General features: G+C 40.5%; 3 protein-coding genes across 3 annotated transcripts; all 3 read right to left on the bottom strand.

Annotated features, from left to right (window-relative positions):
* Positions 1–837: 837 nt before the first annotated feature.
* LOC311307566 (olfactory receptor 52E4-like) lies at positions 838–4,204 on the bottom strand (the record flags this gene model as incomplete). The annotated part of the gene is made up of 2 exons (XM_084436385.1): positions 838–843; positions 3,476–4,204. The coding sequence occupies 2 exons, from the start codon at positions 4,202–4,204 to the stop codon at positions 838–840; spliced, it is 735 nt and encodes a 244-aa protein (XP_084292511.1).
* Positions 4,205–7,451: 3,247 nt separating this feature from the next.
* LOC311307574 (olfactory receptor 52E4-like) lies at positions 7,452–15,216 on the bottom strand (the record flags this gene model as incomplete). The annotated part of the gene is given in 5 exon segments (XM_084436395.1): positions 7,452–7,509; positions 7,629–7,698; positions 14,074–14,368; positions 14,372–14,432; positions 14,921–15,216. Coding segments are annotated over 5 exon segments (780 nt in total).
* Positions 15,217–16,712: 1,496 nt separating this feature from the next.
* On the bottom strand, positions 16,713–18,731 carry LOC311307583 (olfactory receptor 10H1-like; the record flags this gene model as incomplete). Its single annotated transcript, XM_084436407.1, has 2 exons — positions 16,713–16,736; positions 18,144–18,731. 2 exons carry the CDS (start codon positions 18,729–18,731, stop codon positions 16,713–16,715), a joined length of 612 nt encoding a protein of 203 aa, XP_084292533.1.
* Between the last annotated feature and the right edge of the window lie 3,032 nt (positions 18,732–21,763).

Raw genomic sequence — 21,763 nt, forward strand, 5'->3', positions numbered from 1 at the left:
ATTCTGCACCTTGACAGGTTATCTCACTAGAAGTGAAACCAAAGTCTCATGACAGCATATTTGGGCTAGGATAAATCTGAATTCAGCAGATTAGTCTCATCTAACTTTTTTCCGCTTGTCAGTGTCATACCTTTTAGATGTGAAATCCTCTGCAAACGCAGTACTAAATGCTCTGGTGATAGACTGGTTACTTTTATTTACGCATAAAAGTCTAGGACAACCCATGATACCATCATACCCAGAGCACCGACCCTCACAACAGCTTGTTTACTCAGCTTCAGCAGGTACTGTAACCAATGGTGTAGCCACATTGTTTTCAGGAGGGTGGCACATGGGGGAACAACAGTTAAATTGGGGGAGGGGTCACCCAAAAGCGACAACAAAAATGAAGGGCGGCAATTGTACAGTTACACAATGTACTTATGTCTTCATTGTGTTTTGTTGACTACATTAACTCTTCGTCTTGTAAGGAAGGTGCTGTGGGCACCAGGTGAGGCCAGGTGGGATGCACACAAATCGAAGGACACGGGGTTACTGCTATTCCACACAGACATGCATTTATTGAGGGCCAAAACCAGAAAAACACAAAAGAAGAGAGGTTCTGGGTCCAAACAATCAAAAACAGGGACTCTTTCTCCCGTAAGTAAGCAAGTAAACTTTATTTATATAGCGCTCTTCACAGCACGAATGCACAGTAATAAGTTAAAATCAAACATAAAATATGCAATCCAAAAACACATTAAAATGATAAACAAAAACAACAACAACAAATAAACAATAAAACACACAAAAAAGTTGTCCCCTCCCAGCAGCCATGCTTCGCTGGGGTTGGCCCTCTTAATCCTGGCAGGTACACACAGAAAAAACACCACAGTTAGGATAACGGGCCGCTCACACGCTTGCGTTTGATGCGTCAACATTGACGGATGCCATTCACTTTCAATGGCTGCAGCCGAATGGCATTCTGGTTCCGTTGTTGTCCCAGTGCGTTGTGTTGCCTGTGTTGCTAGCGCCGAAAGTTGAGAAATGTTCAACTTTCAGATGCGTTGCTGGAGCTGCCGACCAATCAGATGTCTTGACGGAGAAAGACGTCATCGCAAGGCGGGATTTTCACATTTTTCGATACCAAGATGGAGGACAAACTTATTATCGCTGTTTGTTTGTAGGATAGGATGTACCCAATACCTGCGGGCACCACGTTCACGTCGCCTCAACCACAATGCATAGACGATCGCCACACGTTCGACATTAAATTCGCCGCAAAGTTTGAATCCTGTAGGGTTTTATTGATCATTTTATGAAATCCATTGACTTGTATTGAAGCGACCGTTGATGTAGAAGTGTAGACCAATCCACAGAGGGGATTGAGTAAGCAGAACTACTTACGGTAGCTATTGTTGTTGTTTATGTTGCTAGGCTACCTAGTTTGCGGAAGTTAACACACGTATGTGCTGCGACTAAATAGTTATATGCTAAATATTTAAAAAAGCCGTTCCAGATGAACTAGAATCTTACTTTATGGCGAATTATATGTCAGAACGCCAACTAACACCTCGGTGAGCTTCTTGTCTTTGAAATCGAGAGTTTAACATGTTTTTGAAATATTTTTCAAGGTGCCCACCCACATCCATTGTATGACCAAAACGGTGGTAGAGCAATTATCAGACTTTCTCAAAAGTGCTAGTTTTGTCAATGTTTTGATCTGAAGAATTGTATATGATCATAAGTAACCTTAAAACAGGGCTAAACATGCATTGCCCCTTTACTACTCCTTTAAGCAAGGGGGATTCCTCCCTTTGATCATCAGGTAGCCTACAATGTGTCCTATAATCAACATTATGCAACGGGTAGTTACGACCTCGCAATCTGATTGTTTAAGAGCCACGATATACCATGGGCAAAGCCTCTTTACCGTTCTATGTGAAACATTACTCCGCCAATTATTACTGCACACTATGAAAGGAAGGGTTACCCAAAAAATGTTCAGAGTAAGTTGATTTAGCAATATAAATCCATAAGCCTAGGGCCAATGGGCCTAGGATATAGACAATAAACTACCGGTGCAACGGTGGGGGAGCAATAGCAGGAGCATTGATTCGGCCGGAGGTCCGCCAGCGGATTCGGCCAGAGGTCCGCCAGCTCTTCCATCGGGGACCCGCTGTAGGTCCGCTAGCCTTGTGTTATCTGGGTTTATCCCTAACCTTTGTTGAGAAACAGAAGTTTAACCAATTGCAGAAAAATAGCTAATGTTACAGGACTCAGCAGTTTAACTGCTTTAGCCACTGACCGCTGCCATTAATGTTATGGAAGCTGCTGCTAGTTGTTGTGAGCTCATGTGCTAACTGGCTATCCCGCTCTTATTGTGCTGTATTAGCATTGGAAGCATTGGAACTGATGTGTCCCGGCAACAAGACCCGTCTTTATTTATCAGACATTACCGTCCTACCAGTCCCGCACAGAAACAAGCCAGCCAACGCACATAAGCCAGGCTGGACCTGGCCTGGTTTTGTGTTTCTCTTTGTTCCAACCTTTCTGTAATTTTCAACTAGTGAAATGCCAAATTTCCCCCTGGGGGGATCAATAAAGTCTTATCTTATCTTATCTAACCTCTGGGTAGAGCAGAGGAAACACCATAATTTCCTTAATTCTTGAAAAGTTTACTACTAGTACGCTTACTGAAAGTATGTTTTAACTTCATTGAATAAAGGTGTACTTTGGTACACAAAAAAGTTAACTTTTTTCATCACTTGGACTTGGACCCCCAAGCCCCCCAAAAATGCACCTTAAAACACCAAATTCCGGCTGTGGTTCAAGAGGTAGAGGTAGGGATTCAAACCTCCAACCGCAGGTTCGAATCCCTCCTGTCCACATGTCGAAGTGTCCTTGGGCAAGACACTGGACCCCAAATCGCTCCCAATGAGCAGGCTAGCACCTTGCATGGCAGCTGCCGCCATGTGTACGTATGTGAATGGGTGAATGCCATTGTAAAGCGCTTTGGATAAAAGCGCTATATACTGTTCTGTAAATGTGTCAATTTACCATATATGTTTACTTACAGTCATTGTAATGTGCATTCAAAAATCTAAGTTGGTATCTTGTCGAATGTGAATATAATTTTGTCTTAAACAAACTTATTGAAACACAAATTTAACAGACCTCTATGGGCAACCTATATCGCTTGGCAATAATCTGGTTTAAAATACAGTGCAACATCACAAAGGAGATACAGCGAGGAGAGGACATTCTTTTCCAGTTCAAGTTTTCAATTTTATTTATTCCTTAGTACAGTGAGAAATGTAGTCCTAATGTCTTTTGTTTTCATTCCATATATAACTGGATTGATTACGGGAAGGATCAAGAAAATTAACATACCACACAACTTTCGTACATTTGGGGGTAGGTTCGGAAATCGGTAGGATAGTACTGTAACTGAGATAACAAATTCAAAAAGAACAAATGTGACAATCTGGGCTACACATGTATTCACAGCCTTGATCTTGGCATCAGACTGTCGATTTATAAGACATATGACTAAAATGTTAATATAAGAAAATAATTGAGTAGCCATGCTAATAATCTGCATGAGTGCTGTTATATATAGTCCATAGATGTTGTTAATTGAAAGATCCCCTCCACACGAGAGGTTAAGCAGTGATGGGTTGTCACAGAAGACATTGCTGATAAAGTTCTTACATGGGTTAGCTCGGGCTTGGAGACCAAACAAAATCAAAACCAGCACAAAATCTAAGCCCCAAGCTGTGGATATAAGGACACATAATGTAGAATGTGTCATTATTGAATGATATCTCAGTGGCTTGCAAATTGCAAAGTATCTGTCAACTGACATTGCTGCAAGAATTAAAAGTGCACCGCCTGCATACATATGAATCAAAAAGGCTTGTAAGACACATGTGGGGTAGTACACAAAGTTTGTTTGTGTCACAATGTCACCCAGCAATCTGGGAAGAAAAACAGTGATTCCTATCATGTCATTGAGGGGGAGACTGAAGAGGATGTAAAACATGGGTTTGTGAAGACTCCGCTGGGTGATGATCAACACCAGGATAGTCAGGTTGCAGAAAAAAGAGAACATGTAGACAAGCAGCCCCAGAATGAAGACAGGGAAGTTCACTGGTGGGGGGATATCAAAGCTGGCTATCTGCAGGTTGAAACTAAAAGAGAAGTTTGGAGTAATCCCTTCCATTATGAAATGTCCAAACCTGTGAAATGTCCGAACCTATCACTTATTTCAGTAGGCATCTGGCTCAGTATTAAAATAATAAATTACTTCTTTAACATCACAAACAGGTAAAAATCTGCTTAGCAATATTGCCTATTCAAACATAATTGACTCAATCTAGAAAGTGGAGTCAGCTATATTCATTTTAGATAGTGACATTTGAAATTGTTATATTTTTAATGGTACATACCTTACAATGTGATGCTTATTACCCGCATGTCCCTTATCTTACTTTCGTAAGCAGCACTTGTAAAGTAAACTTGAACTTGAAACTTGAACTAGTGTTGTACTGTATATCTCTCTGAACGAGTGAACAGTGAGCATTTAATAAAAAATGAAAATAATGTAATGAATTCGGGTACAACCTTATTTATATAAGAAGGGACATGTGAAGTACTCATGTGACAAGTCCCTCAAGCCATATGATGTAACTGAGAACACTTGTTGTTGACATTAATTGCTACTGTTCTTACTACATACTGTATTAATACATGTCCATACAATATTGCAGTGACATAGGATGTGCTACTGGTATGTAACTATACTGTAGTATGTTTCAGCAATTGGAACTAAGTATGGGGGTGGGGTGCTCTCCAGTAGTAACTGGATGTAAATATGAATCTTGTTTTAGTAGCAAAATGTTTTAACTTGTTAAGTTGCCCTCATACAACAAAATTTGGCTTTAATTGAACCATGATTCTGTACTTACAGGTACAGTCCTGTATATAATTACATAATACTATGCTCAAAAATTCTATAGAAAAGGGGCCTTTACAAAGGAGCTACAGTACTGTATAGTATACTGTAACACCTTAAAGGAATAGTAAAGGGAAAATGCATGTTTAGCCCTGTTTTAAGGTTACTTATGATCATATACAATGGTTCAGATCAAAACATTGACAAAACTAGCATTTTCGAGAAAGTTGATAATTGCTCTACCACCGTTTTGGTCAGACAATGGATGTGGATGGGCATCTTAAAAAATCATTCAAAAACATGTTAAACCCTCGATTTCAAAGACAAGAAGCCCACCGAGGGGGTAATTGGTGTCCGTTGGTGTTCTGACATCAAATGCGCCGCAAAGTATGAATCCTGTAGGTTTTTATTGATCATTTTATGAAATCCATTGACTTGTATTGACGTGACCGTTGTAGATGTGTAGATCAATCCGCAGAGGTGATTCTACTTACGGTAGCTATTGTTTATGTTAGCTAGGCTAGCTAGTTTGCTCACTGCTCACGCTACTCTTTAACTCACAGACAAGGAAGCCCTAGGCTATAGTTCTGAAAACGTTTATCAAAATGGTTGATCTAGAAGAGTATGAATTTTATCGCGAGGAATTAGACTTTGACGGCAGCGCTTATCGTTTCGAGCCTGAATATAGTGAGGAGGAACTGCAGCAAATGGAAGAGATGGAGGCTCGCCGAACCGCAAAGCCAGAGATGGTCGATGAAGCTGTTGCTATACCACGAACCACGGGTGTTTGGTGGTGTGCTTGCAAACATTGCCGACAGATGCCCACCGAAGAGGAACGTTTGTGCTGTACCGAGTGGGACCTGTTGCTAACAGCTGACATGGAAAACCTTTCGGTCCATGAGTCTGACTCCTTGCCTGTTGAAAGTGAGTCCTGCTTTATACTAACACACACACACACGGGCGCACACACACACACACAGCTGGCAATAAGAATTTACCTCAAGTTCTTCCACTCGTTCGTCTTCTGTCGTTCCTCTATGTAAAGTCGGAACAGCATCACATTTGAGGAAGACCCTTTCGGGAGATTTCTTCGAGAATAGCCTAGGCTTATAACATTTGTCCTCAAAATGCAAAGCGCACACACGGTGATCTAAGACCCGAAGAATATCCACAGGTGTGTTTACGTCCAAGTAAAGAGATTCTAGCCACAACTTCAATCTTGCAGGATCGTTGAGGGGAGTCTATGACAAGTTACAGATGAACGGATTTTGCCACAATTGGCAACGGCACAATAGCGTGTCATTGTAGAGATGCCAAACAAATGCAACTAGCTTTTCAAATAAGGAAGCTGAGCAGAATCCACAGACGTCGCCTACCGCAAGATCAAGGCATTGCACAATATCGGAATCAGTTAAAGCGGAAGTTTACACACGTATGTGCTGCGACTAAATAGTTTGATGCTAAATATATATATTTTTTAAAAAGCCTATCTAGATGAACGAGAATCTTACTTTATGGCGAATTATATGCCAGTACACCAACTAACACCTAGGTGAGTTTCTTGTCTTTGAAATCGAGAGTTTAACATGTTTTTGAATTATTTTTCAAGATGCCCATCCACATCCATTGTATGACCAAAACGGTGGTAGAGCAATTATCAACTTTCTCGAAAATGCTAGCTTTGTCAATGTTTTGATCTGAATCATTGTATATGATCAGAAGTAACCCTAAAACAGGGCTAAACATGTATTTTCCCTTTACTAGTCCTTTAACATAACATACTAAGCTGAACACACATCTTCTGTAAGATTCTTATGTCAACATTAACTTAAAAGTTGACAGTAATGTTTAATGTCATTGTGAAGTCCAACAACTTGATCTTTGAGTGATTTGATACCCTTGCACTAAAATGTCAGTTGATTTGTCCAGTCAAAACATTCATGAACGCCGTCATAACTTTTTTTTTGTTTTGTTAATTTTACAGTATAATTGATTAATTTCTATTATGATTGATTTAATTTCTGACACAGAATTTAATTTAAGGACATGAATCAACCACCCTCATTCTGTGCTGTCAAGTAGGCCAGTGTGAGTATCAGGAGGCTCAGCTGACAGCTCAGACATACAGTAACAACAGTTACGTATTGTAAACCTAGTTCTATGAGTGGAGCAAAGCCCCAAAGGGAAAGTTCCTTATTTTGGCTTAACAAACCGTAGCTAGCTACATTGACTGAAGAAAAAAAACATACACGTACCTGCGACCAATCAGAACAGGTGCACCACTACAAAGGTGTGCTAACGCCACACATCTGCTCCTACCCAAAACTTCCAGCGAGCAGACTGGGGTTCAGCAAAGTCTGCGGCTGTGGGATTGTTCTATTTTGGGGAGCTCCGCCACACAGGGCAGGCTCCTTTTTGGCATAAGCAGAGCTACACGACTGCACCATACACTCTTGCTGAGCCCGTTAACAAAAATCAAGCAGCCAGGTCGCAAGCCAGGGCTTCAAGGTAACGACTATACCGAAGGTTGACCCAAGCACTGAACCTTACCCACCGCACTCAGCTTATCCCAACTGAGGGCAAGGAAAAGCACATGAGAGTAGAGCTGTACCGGGAGCGGTTATGCACCATAACGTAACCCATCTGAGACTCACCCAGACCCAAAAAAGGACAGGGAATGACCGCCGCTCACCCAACGATCCCGCCCAAGGCCAAAAGACCCATCAGGTCTGATGCTGACTCCCGCTGGAAGCTGTGCCCAGCTCAGACGATGCCACAGAAGACAGATGTCATGGACGAAAGATAGTAGCAGACAAAAGTAGACGGTGATGACTGAGTTGCCACCACGCAAATGTTTGGTAGCGAGATAGACGGCCTTAGAGAGAGAATATCCTGCCCGCTCGTTAACGCTCCAATGAAATTCATCTAAAAGTATGTCCCACCCTTTCAGCCCATTTCAGGCAGAAATACGTCAAAATACAGAAGCAAGATATTCAACTTTCCTTTCGGTGTATCTTTAAGCTTGAAACCCAAGTATTACATTCCATTACAGTCATTTAGCAGACGCTTTTATCCAATGCTCTTAGTCACTTGTTTTAGAAAGAAGATGCACTTGTGAGTTCTGGCAAGAAGTAGTACATTGGCTTTTCCTACGTTAAATGCAATTATTGTTAGTCGCTTTGGATAAAAGCGTCTGCTAAATGAGTGTAATGTAATGTAAATGTAATGTAATCTTAACTCTGCAACATGCAAAACAACGTAGCCTATTCGATATGTCGAGTCCAATTCACAAAGCATGACATCATGTGTCACTAATCGGTAGGTATACTGTAGGCTAACGTTACTACGAGCCAGCTACGTTAAGGTAGCCTACTGCATCAAACTGTTTTCACCAAAATATTATTCCAGTAATAACACGTTAATTTGACAGCTGTGCGTGCTAACAATAGCTATGTTTGTTGTTTATGTTCATTGTAATAAAGTTAGTTTTCTCTTGTGTAGGCCATTCGGTACAGCTAATTAGGCTCCGCTCAGTCAGCTCCGCTCAGCCACAGTTGCAATGAATTCGCTTCGCCAAGAGTGTCTGCAGACAGGTAGTATGGGAGCTGATCTGATCTAATAGCCACATATAATTATGCTACTTACTGGACTGGGAGTCCATTCCCTGCATCTCCAGACAAAGCACTTTAAGAGAAGTAAAAAAAAAAAGAAAAAAACCCCCCCACATATAGTCACATGTAGCTTAGATCAGGTAGAGGCGGGGTAGAACATCAACACTAAAGTCTTTTTAAAAAAACTCCTCAGACTGCAGGGCTCTTTTCAGTTTCTCTACATGTACCCTGAGCCTTTCCTTGCTCTCCTCAGTCAGGCCCTTTTCAATTGTTGTTGTAGCAGTTCATGTTCACTGTCAAAAAAAAGAAAAATGAGACATTATCTATAAATCTTACATTTTCCTAAGTTCAAACGTAGCCCATGACATAGGCCTGTTGCACAGCAGCCATTTTGACATGTGTGTGTTATCTTACATCCTGTGAGCTAGACTGACACAGGCGTAATTAAAAACATTGATTATGGCCCTGTTACAATGGAGCAGAACCATGATCAGTGTTATTAATTACACCTGTGTCAGTCTAGTTCACAGGCTGTAAGATGACATACACTCATGTCAAAATGGCTGCTGTGCATGTGTTCGTGCATATGGCACTACAATCTTGGCACACCTGTATAAGCGGTATTTCTCCCATTCTTCTCTGCAGATCTAAAGTTCTGTCAGGTTAGTTTGGGAGCTATTTTTAGGCCTTTCCAGAGATTTTCAATTGGGTTTAAGTCTGGGCTCTGGCTGGGCCACTCAAGGACATTTACAGATTTGTCCTGAAGCAACTCCTTTGTTGTCTTGGCTGTGTGCCCTTGTCCCAGTCTGAGGTCCTGAGCGCTCTGGAGCAGGATTTCATCCAGAATCTATATGTAATTGTCTCTATTCGTCTTTCCCTCTATCCTGACTAGTCTCCTTGTTCCTGCCGCTGAAAAACAGCCCCACAGCCATGCTTCACCGTAGGGATGGTTTTAGCCAGGTGATGAGCGGTGTCTGGTTTCTGGTAGACGAATACACCACGTATTCACTGAGTCATTACTTTAACACTGCCACACCATTGTTTTCTGCCTCCACCGTCGCTTTACCTATTTAGTTAATTTTCACATATCAGCGCCCACTTATCAAACTCAAACAAGTGCCCCTCCACATGCGCACGCACCACAGAGATGAGTCTAGACGAAACCAATTTCAGTTTCAATTCTCATCAAGAGAGTAGAGGGAGGGCAGAGGAGTGGAGGAGGAGGTTATAGCTATAGCCTATCGTGACTAGCTATCCTACCTAACGCTAACAGCTAACCTAGCCACCAAGGAGTGGCTGTTGCCACAAGCTAGCAGGCTAGCTTATTCTAGCAGACTATTCTCTCGCCTATTCTGGCAGCGTTTTATTCATAAAAACATGATTTGCAGTGGCAATTTGGTGTTGTATGCCTCCAGGGCTTGCCTGCAGATACACGATCACAGTAAGGTAAGAATAAGATAAACGTTACACTCAGTCCTGTGCCTCTTTAAAATGAGAATTTGTTTATCGCCATGTAGCTTTTCAACATATTTTCTTCGGGCCAAAGTTATAATAGTTTAGCTTTTTTCATTAGTTTTCATTTTTATATCGTTTTAACTTTTTGTTTACAATGTCAGTTTAGTTTTAATTCGTTTTTAAAGCAGGTTTGCTAGTTTAGTTTAGTTTAAATTTTTCGAAAATGCTTAGTTTTAGTTAATTTTTTTTTAGTTTCAGTATTAGTTTTAGTTTTTTTCGTCTTCTGCGCTAGCCTCGTGAGACTATCCTGATCTCACAAACTCACGTTGTTTCACTCCGTGTGGAGTTGGAGGATAGATTTCATATCCACCCAAAATAGTAGGCGTATGTATGAAATGAAAAAAGACTAAAACTAAAAACATTTTCTCTAGAATTTAAGTTTATTTTAGTTAGTTACATTTTTTTTTGTTATAAGCCTAGTTTTTATTTTTTTATTTCAGATAACTAAATGTTTTTTAGTTCATCTCTTTATTTCATCTCAGTGGTATAACTCTGGCATTCATTGCCTAGGAGATATTGAATTTATATATGAATGATGATGAAGCTTTCAGGATTTGAGGGAAACATGTAAGTTGCCAATCAATTCATTCTTCTTGTATTTACAATTACGCTCTGCCATACGGGCTGCAAATATTGAGAATGAAAGACACCTTATCAAACATCCAATAATTGACCTAATCAACAAACTGTCAGGATTACCTAAGGGACATGTTTCTTTGATTTATATTACACTGTTAGAGTTAGCACAGAGTCCTTTAGCGGTAATAACCATATGGAACAAAGACTGCACTGAATCATCGATAAATTGGCCCAGTGTGGAAGAATGCCTCCCGCTCTTCCAAAGCTTAAATTACAAATTAACAAATATGAATTTCATATTTCGAACTTACTTGACACCAAAGCGGAGATACAGGATGAAAATAGCTACATCCCCAAATTGTACATTATGTGAGTTGAACCAAATTGGGACCTTTCTACATAGTATGTGGGACTGTCCAAAAGTTAGATTATTCTGGTAACAAATAACAAAATGTCTCTCTGAAACAACTGGGATAGAGATTGGATGCTCTCCACAAATTATGCTATTAAATGATGATTTAGTAACTATAACTACTGTATGGAGCTATCACTAGCTGTAATGAGTGGAGCAAGTCAGAGTTGTCATAGAAATTGTAGTTTCACTCTACCTCCCTCAACCTTTCACATGCAAAACCCCTAGCTGTGCTAACCTCATTTATAACAGGATTACATCTCCAGGGCAACACCAGACTTCTTCACTTCTGTTGGATGAACCACTCATGTGCGTTATCCTGAAGTCCTTGCGCTCGTATGTTTTCTTAATAAATCTGACTTAACCTCTTTGAGCGAACCTTGGCAAATCCTTTACTTTCGATCAGATTTATTTCCACTACAGAGTACACTTGAGGCCATGAAAAATGCATTCAGATTAGCTAGAAACATATACATTTCAAAGTAATCTATTATAACCATATTTAAATATTTGTTGTATGTGGTTATCATCATTATTGTGGCCATTTCTATTATTACTATGATTATTAAGCAAATCACCATGGACATTGTTATTATTATTAACATGAATCCATTAACGTCATGACTTTACAGGTTTTTTTTTCTGTCACTATTATTATTATAATTAATCATATTGACCAACTGGGAAGGGGTAGGGGAATTAATAGTATACATCATAAAATGTATTACTATTGGCCTATAATTTTGCCCCCCTGGAATGTCAATTGTTGTACTGTACTGTATTAATGGCTGAACAACTTATGTTAATAAAATGTTACTAAAAATGTTATTTTAAATATCTTTTTTCACACTTAGTTTTCTTTTTAGTTATTTTTCGTTAACTTTAATAACCTTGCTTCGGGCATGATGCATATTCCTATTAGGCTTGTACATTCTTTTGAAAAACGACATGGGAATAAACAAATTCTGATTATAAAGAAGCACAGGACCGAGTGTAAGGTTTATACCTTACCTTACTGTGATCGCACATTTGCAGGCATGCCGTGGAAGCATAAATAGCCTACACAACAGTGCTGTTCGACATAAGGCAAAGGTCTAACATTAAAGAGTAAAGTAAGCACTCTCTTATTGTAGGCTAGATGGTGCTACTAGTGATACCGGTGTTGTCATGGGTTTATTAGTCCATGGGAAAAGATCCACACCGTGACATCCCTACGGCAATGCTGCAGATTTTTTTTTGTACCCTTCTCCAGATTTGTGCCTCAATACAATCTTGTCTCTGAGGTTTTCCTTTGACTTCATGGCTTGATTTCTGCTCTGACATGCACTGTCAACTGTGCAGGTTTCCCACGTGTCTTGGAAAGCAGGAGACCAATTTCCAGTCATGGAAAACACATGAGAACAAAATATGAAACACAATTTCTTTAAACCAATCACAATAATCTTTGGCGGAGCAGTTGCTAGGTTGTTTTTGTTTCACGTAGTCTGGGAGAATCTCCCATCGCGAGAAATGGGGGACTGGCATAAAGCACTTGACCTAACGAATGCAACAATACCAAACATGTCCTGCTCGCACGCAGGTGTGCGTGCACAGAGCCACAAAATGCATTCATTGGCAGAGGTCTGTGCTCTCTGAGCACCATTTCTAGTTCTTTTTCCGGCACTTGTTTGTGTCAAGCTAAGTTATTTCCTGTGTTTCTTTTGGTTTTCTTATTTTTACTATGCCACTGACAGTGTACAACTAACTATAGCTGGTCGGTTGCAAAAGCAGGTTGGACACATGGCCAGAATCGCTCCAAAAAACAAATTATAACCGTATGCTACCAGCACACACACACACACACACACACACACACACACACAAAGACACACACACATTTGAATACTTTATTTGATTCCACAAATTAAATAACAGCTATCAGGGAATCAAATATAATACACACACACATACTCTCTTTCTCTCTGTCTCTCTCTCTCTCTCTGTAGAGTTGAGGATATCGACAAGTGCACACAGAGAACCACAAAATGGACTGCTTTAATTCCAGCACCTTAGCAAGAACCAGTCGGGTGGAGCGGTGGTCTCCCATGTACATGTACATGAATTGCAAAATTGTGTAGTATATTGTACATTTTGGCAACAATAATTTCTGCTCTTATATTAGGTTGAAAAATTAGTGTTTGTGTTGGAGAATGTAACTTTTCTTTCCAACGTTGGGTCAAAGTGAACTTGACTGCTGAAATGAAATGGTATTTTACTTTGCATGACAAAAAAGATGACACTCAATGAATTCACGTGACAAAAACATACCACAATACCACTGCTATAGTCTTATAGACAAAATATCACATGACAACGCACATGAAAAATACCCCCGCCCCCCCCCCCCCCCACACACACACACAAAATTCCACTATAAGAGGTGTTCAAATATTTAAAGAGTACATTGTTTTGGGTAAGGAAAATAATTGAATGTTTTTATATGAGATTTCTACATAAATAATGCGATTACGTGACAATATGTTTCCTTATGTTTATTTTCAATGCCGGTTAAAAATGATCAAAGGTTGGTATCTTTAGAAGTGTAAATATATTGTAATTTTGTCTTAAACAGAGCTCTATGGGCAGTCTAACTTGCCTGGCAATGATCAGGCATAGTGTAACATCACATATACTGTAGGCAACCAGCAAGGAGTGGACACTCTTTTCCAGCTCCCGTTTTTGATTTTATTTCTTCCGTAGTACAGTGAAAAATGTAGTCCTAATGTCTTTTGTTTTCATTCCATATATGATTGGATTGATTACTGGAAGAAGCAAGAAAATCAACATACCACAACACTTTCTGACATTTGGGGATAGGTTTGGAAATCGATAGGAAAGTATTGTAAATGTGCAAATAAATTCAAAAAGAACAAATGTGACAATCTGGGCCACACATGTATTCACAGCCTTGCTCTTGGCATCAGACTGTCGATTCATAACACATATCAATAAAATGTTAGTGTAAGAAAATAACTGAGTACCTAAGCTAATAATCTGTAGGATTGCTGTTATATATAGTCCATAGATGTTGTTAATTGAAAGATCACCTCCACACGAGAGGCGAAGCAGTGACGGGTTGTCACAGAAGACATTGCTGATTAAGTTCTTACATTGTTTAACTCTGGCCTGTAGACCAAACAAGATCAAAACCAGCACAAAATCTAAGCCCCAAGCTGTGGATATAAGGACACATAATGTAGAATGTGTCATAATTGAATGATATCTCAGTGGCTTGCAAATTGCAAAGTATCTGTCAACTGACATTGCTGCAAGAATTCAAAGTGCACAACCCCCATACATATGAATCAAAAAGGCTTGTAGGACACATGTGGGGTCAGGGCTGGACTGGGACAAAAAATCGGCCCTGGCATTTTTGGCCCAGACCGGCCCACCACAATCGGTCGGACACAGGGCTGGACTGGGTGAATATTTCCTGCCGGGAAATGTAGCCCCAGTCAGGCCACAAGCCGAGCCGACGCGGTGAGATGGAACACCTTCAGTTTCGTTTTGTTGACGGGGGGGGGGGGGGGGGGGTGCTGCTGCGCGATTTGTTGACGGGGGGGGGGTGCTGCTGCGCGATTTGTTGACGGGGGGGGGGGGTGCTGCTGCTCTCTAACGGCCCACGCAAATGACACCTGAAACTAACAGAGGGAGGGGTGGGGCCTACATATGCTTGGGCCAGCCCAGTGTCAGTATAGAAAATGGACCAATGGGCCGCTGTCCCTGCTCTATGGGCCGTTCGTTAGCCCTTTTTTTTTTTAGATCGGCCCACAAGTAGGTCCGGCCCACCGGGCATTTGCCCGGTACGCCACATGGCCAGTCCGGCACTGTGTGGGGTAGTATACAAAGTTTGTTTGTGTCACAATGTCACCCAGCAATCTGGGAAGAAAAACAGTGATTCCTATCATGTCATTGAGCGGGAGACTGAAGAGGATGTAAAACATGGGTTTGTGAAGACTCCGCTGGTTAATGATCAACACCAGGATAGTCAGGTTGCAGAAAAAAGAGAACATGTAGACAAGCAGCCCCAGAATGAAGACAGGGAAGTTCACTGGTGGGGGGATATCAAAGCTGGCTATCTGCAGGTTGAAACTAAAAGAGAAGTTTGGAGTAATCCCTTCCATTATGAAATGTCCAAACCTGTAAAATGTCCGAACCTATCACTTATTTCAGTAGGCATCTGGCTCAGTATTAAAATAATAAATTACTTCTTTAACATCACAAACAGGTAACAATCTGCTTAGCAATATTGCCTATTCAAACATAATTGACTCAATCTAGAAAGTGGAGTCAGCTATATTCATTTTAGATAGTGACATTTGAAATTGTTTTATTTTTAATGGTACATACCTTATAATGTGATGCTTATTACCTGCATGTCCCTTATCTTACTTTCGGAGTAAGCAGCACTTGTAAAGTAAACTTGAACTTGAAACTTGAACTAGTGTTATACTGTACATCTCTCTGAATGAGTGAACATTGAGCATTTCATAAAAAATGAAAATAATGTAATGAATTCGGGTACAACCTTATTTATATAAGAAGGGACATGTGAAGTACTCATGTGACAAGTCCCTCAAGCCATATGATGTAACTGAGAACACGTTTTTGTTTTATGCAGTGACATAGGAAGTGCTACTGGTATGTAACTATACTGTAGTATGTTTCAGCAATTGGAACTAAGTATGGGGATGGGGTGCTCTCCAGTAGTAACTGGATGTAAATATGAATCTTGTTTTAGTAGCAAAATGTTTTAACTTGTTAAGTTGCCCTCATACAACAAAATTTGGCTTTAATTGAACCATGATTCTGTACTTACAGGTACAGTCCTGCATATAATTACATAATACTATGCTCAAAAATTATATAGAAAAGGGGCCTTTACAAAGGAGCTACAGTACTGTATAGTATACTGTAACACCTTAAAAGAATAGTAAAGGGAAAATACATGTTTAGCCCTGTTTTAGGGTTACTTGTGATTATATACAATGATTCAGATCAAAACATTGACAAAGCTAGCATTTTCGAGAAAGTTGATAATTGCTCTACCACCGTTTTGGTCATACAATGGATGTGGATGGGCATCTTGAAAAATAATTCAAAAACATGTTAAACTCTCGATTTCAAAGACAAGAAACTCACCTAGGTGTTAGTTGGTGTTCTGGCATATAATTCGCCATAAAGTTAGATTCTAGTTCATCTAGATAGGCTTTTTAAAAAATATATATATTTAGCATCAAACTATTTAGTCGCAGCACATACGTGTGTAAACTTCCGCTTTAACTGATTCCGATATTGCGCAATGCCTTGATCTCGCGGTAGGCGACATCCGTGGATTCCGCTCAGCTTCCTTATTTGAAAAGCTAGCCGCAACAACAAGACAGGCTCGTGCGAAGCATTTGTTTGGCTTCTCTACAATGACACGCTACTGTGCCGTTGCCAATTGTGGCAAAATCCGGTCATCTGTAACTTGTCATAGACTCCCCTCAACGATCCCGCAAGATTGAAGTTGTGGCTAGAATCTCTTTACTTGGACGTAAACACACCTGTGGATATTCTTCGGGTCTTAGATCACCGTGTGTGTGCTTTGCATTTTGAGGACAAATGTTATAAGCCTAGGCTATTCTCGAAGAACCAACAGTGTCTGAGGAAAATGGAAACAGACAGATATACAGACAGAGATACTGATGTTTGCTTATTTATGTGTTAGATTAACATTAAACAAACATTAAGCAATAAAAACAAGTCTGGAATCACAAGCAGCATATCTGACTTGAGCACAACTCCAAAAATCTAACTGAATCAAACGTAAATGTCACTATGCAATGACAAAGGGAATGTCCCTAGTTTATGAGGCTCAGGTGTCAGGCTCCCTCTGATTTGGGGGTTTGATTCCTACATCAATGAAACCAGCAATTGCATACATACTGTAGCTGGGAAAATCATTCAAGTTGGGGGTGTTGAAACTTGGCAACTTTGACTTGTAGTCTAATGGTCCACACCCAGGTAACATTTCTTATTTTTTCCTGAGGTTTTGATGAAACTATATGAGGATTCTTGGTTGACATCTGCACGTTTCAATAAGCTGCTTTAAACTATGATTGTGCACACTGGTCAATGTTTACACGGGTCAATTTTTTTTTACAATGCTAGCTTCTTGCACCACTTCTAAAGTTTTGATATTCAAATACTAGCAGGTGCTGCAGCATCCTCAGCACCTCTACTCCCTTGGATATGGTCTCTGTGTATATTGACATAGACTTTATAACAATTTACAAACATTGTTTTTAAAATAGTTAATTATCTACACATGGTGTGTGAAGGCTTATAAAGATGAGTTATTATGAAGGGTTACCAAGCATATAAACTAAAAAAAATATCCTCACAGGGAAATAGATGGTGGTGGCACATTTTTCAATTCCTACTGTGCTGGGTAAGCAGGCCATAGATATCAAAATTTACCACAATCACAACCCTGTCACAACTGATACAACTCCCAACCTCTGCCAACAACTCAGACAGCAATTGATACAAAGATAAATATCAGAAGTATATATCCTTCTGGGATTTATCTTTGTATCAATTGCTGTCTGGTGAATAAATATAAGTGTTATCTTTAATCACATAACCATCAGAGCTAGTATAGCAACCTAATTTGATTGGTAATGGTGATGAGGAAATGAACAACACATCAGCAAGCAGCAGGGTGATCATGTTCATGCCACATTTACATGTTTACAATTTGTTTATTTCTTTTAATCACAGTCAGAAATGTATTTTTAATATCCTTTGTGTTCATTCCATATATGAGTGGATTGAGTACGGGAAGTAAGAGCCAAACCAACATTCCACAAAATTTTCGGGCATTTGGGGATAAGTTCTGAGAGCGATGAGCTGCTACTGTAAATGTGGTAATGAATTCAAAAATAAGAAATGTTACAATTTGAGCCATACAAGTGTTCACAGCTTTGCGTATGGTGTCAGACTGTCGATTCATAACACATATCACTAAAATGTTAATATATGAAAATAATTGAATAACCAAGCTAACAATCTGAAAGAGTGCTGTTATCGCTAAACCATAAATGTTGTTAATTGTCAGGTTATTCCCGCATGAAAGGAGAAGCAATGAGACATTTTCACAGTAGACATTATGCATGGTGCTGCTACACCTGTTCTTAGCTCTGGCCTGGAGGCCAAACATGGTCAACATTAGTGCAAAGTCAAAGCCCCAAGCTAATGATATAAGAGTACGTAATGTAATAGGTGTCATTATTGAATGATATTGCAGAGGTTTACAAATTGCTAAGTATCTATCAATCGACATTGCTGCAAGTACGAAAAGTACAGCGCCTCCATACATGTGGAGAAAGAAGGCCTGTAGAACACATGTGGGGTAGTATGCAAAGTCTGTTTGTGTCACAATGTCACCCAGCAATCTGGGAAGAAAGGCGGTGATTCCTATCACGTCATTGAGGGGGAGACTGAAGAGGATGTAAAACATGGGTTTGTGAAGACTCCGCTGGGTGATGATCAACACCAGGATAGTGAGATTGCAGCACAGAGAGAACATGTATACTAGCAGGCCCAGGATGAAGACAAGGTAGTTCACCGGTGGGGGGATGTCAAACGTGGCCATCCTCAGGTGGTAAGTAAATGTCTGATTAGGAGTACCCTCATTTGACATCAAATCCATCACCAAATACCAATGCCTGTAGGGGTAAATATTTTTCTATAATATCATATAACTCAATATTAGAATTTGAAATTAATCTAAAATATAGTCTATGTTGAGCAATTCACAAACTCAAAAAAGAACAATCATTGAATCAACTTAAATAAGTTTAATTCCATTCCATAAGGTTCCATTAATTATGAATGCATTAGCCCACTCACTATCATAATATTCACCTTGCGTTAAAGCTAGTTATCTACACTAATTAACTGTCTTTCCATTTAGTTACTGTAGTTGTTTAGGAGTTGTTGCTTACCTTTGCTCTCTTTATCTTTTTTTCTGAGGAAGCAGCCCCTCTCTCTGCTTTAGAAATAATCTCACTGTGTATCTCATGTAGGCTGTAGTTCTTAAATAGTATACAGTGTGTGAAAGCTGAGCTCCATGTGACCATAGTCCCTAAAGGCAATATGCTTCAGTATAACATAACTCTATGGTGATTACCTAAGGCAGGGGTGGCCAACCAGTCAGAGACTAAGAGCCACAAAAATTACTGTGGTACCACCCAGAGCCACACCACTGGGCTGGACTGGACTGGACTGGGCTGGGCTGGGTTAGGCTGGACTGGACTGGGATGGGATGGGCTGGGTTAGGCTGGACTGGTCTGGGCTAGGCTAGGCTAGGCTAGGCTAGGCTAGGCTGGACTGGACTGGACTGGACTGGACTGGGTTAGGCTGGACTGGACTGGACTGGACTGGACTGGACTGGACTGGGCTGGGCTGGGCTGGGCTGGACTGGACTGGGCTGGGTTAGGCTGGACTGGGCTGGGTTAGGCTGGACTGTGCTGGGTTACGCTGGACTGGGCTAGGCTGGGCTGGGTTAGGCTGGGCTGGACTGGACTGGACTAGGCTGGACTGGACTGGACTGGACTGGACTGGACTGGACTGGACTGGACTGGGCTGGGCTGGGTTAGGTTGGACTGGGCTGGGTTGGGCTGGACTGGACTGGACTGGGCTGGAGATTTGAGGCTTTGAAATGTCCCAATGATGTCTGGCATATCAGACAGAATAGCTTACCATTACGTTCTATGAAGAAAAAATGACTCTCCCACTCGGGTAAAAAATGTCCTGTGTTCGTCTTCATATTTTCTTTTCGCTGCGCATTTCTTTCCAGCCATTCTTTGGTTGTGTACAGTAGCCTAGGCTACGTTAGCTTTTGTCGTAAAAGAGAATGACCCAAGCAAAGCAAATTATTTTGTTTACAATTATTTTGTTACCAAGGTGATTTGCTACCTATATGATTGGTTTGAAGTGGTTCTCACGCGACTTCCTCGCTACCTAGCGAAATGAATCATATGATTTTATAACAAATCTGCAATAAACTAAAATGGGCAGGAAGAAATGCACAGCGAAACTAGAGAGAGAGAGAAACGTTCTTATGGAATGAATGAATTTATTTTTTTAATGAAAGGATGGAAGAGCCACAAGCCAACTTTTTTTTAATCAATGAATGGAGGAGCCGCACATGGACGGGCAAAGAGCCGCATGCGGCTCGCGAGCCGCGGGTTAGCCACCCCTGACCTAAGGTATTGTTTTCGGTGTGGTGTTGGTTGGCTTGTTGGTTAATTTGTTCGTCAGCAGGATTGCACAAAAACTACCAAGACAAATTTCCATAATGTTTTTGTGGAAGGGTGTACATGTAGCATGGCTAGAGACACAAGGGGCCTGATCTACGAAGATCCCAAATAAAGAGCGCAAAATTGCGTGTGCAGTCCTTCAGATTGCACGTGTAGTTGGAATGCGTTTTGCGGGTGATCTATCAAAGATAATTGCGTGAATGGCAACAGGTGCAAAAGTGTGAAGAACACCCTATTTAAATGAGAGCTTTTGCATGTTGTATCTTAGCCTAGTACGACCATCCCATTCTCGCAAGCTCACATTCTGTTTCACGATATTGCGAAGCAGTGAGCTCGCTAGATCGGGATGGTCATACCAGGCTAGTTGTATCCCACAATTGCACCATGGAAGAGGAGCGCAAACAAAAGTAAATTTGACGTGACCGAATTAGAGGTTTTAGTGGACGAAACAAATAAACACCTCAAAGAACTACAGAAAAGAAACCTAAATATAGCGATAAAAAATAGTGTACTTAAGTATACTATTAGTGTACCCCTTTTAAAATAAAACTAAAATTAGTATACTTTCAGTTTACTTTGAATGTACTATCAGGGATATACTAAATAAAAGTATACTTAGTTTATACTGACAAATACATCGAAAAAGTTTAAGTATACTTTGCCTATACTTTTACTTACATGCAAGTATATTTAGCCTATACTTAGTTGTAAAAGTACAAGTAAAGTATATAGAAAGGTTTAGGCCCTTCTGCACTGTAAATTAAGTATTGTTGTGATATTCTACAACAGGTTTGGGGGTGTATGGTTGTGTAGCTATATTTCACACATATTGACTGCTTTGAGGTAGCCCATCTTCTACGTGGTATCTAGGAATGAACATAGATCTTTATGAATCGCTAGTTGTGCTTACATAGAGCGAGGGCTTGTTGTGGTTTTTCACATGCCTCTGTAATATGATCTTTAGAAATGTCTTTAGAAACGAAATAGCTTCCCCACTTGCTCCAGCACGCATGTGCACAGCGCGCAGACTGCCTATTCTCCGTTGTCTGTAGGCTACACTCGCGATCGGCTTGGAGTGCCTGGAATATTGTGTGCAATATGCCTGAATATTTATCAGATTTTGAGGATATAGAAGATGACTTAGAATATGATGGACGCCGATCGTAGCGTAGAGAATGTGAGCCGCGAGTGTAGCCTTCAGACAGAGAATAGCCAGTTTGCACGCTGTGCGCATGTGTGCTGGTGCAAGTGGGGAAGCTATTTCGTTGCTAAAGACGTTTCTAAAGATCATATTACAGAGGCATGTGAAAAACCACAACAAGCCCTCGCTCTATGTAAGCACAACTAGCGATTCATAAAGACA

This window comes from Borostomias antarcticus (genome assembly GCF_949987555.1).
Source record: "Borostomias antarcticus genome assembly, chromosome: 1".
NCBI lineage: Eukaryota > Metazoa > Chordata > Actinopteri > Stomiiformes > Stomiidae > Borostomias > Borostomias antarcticus.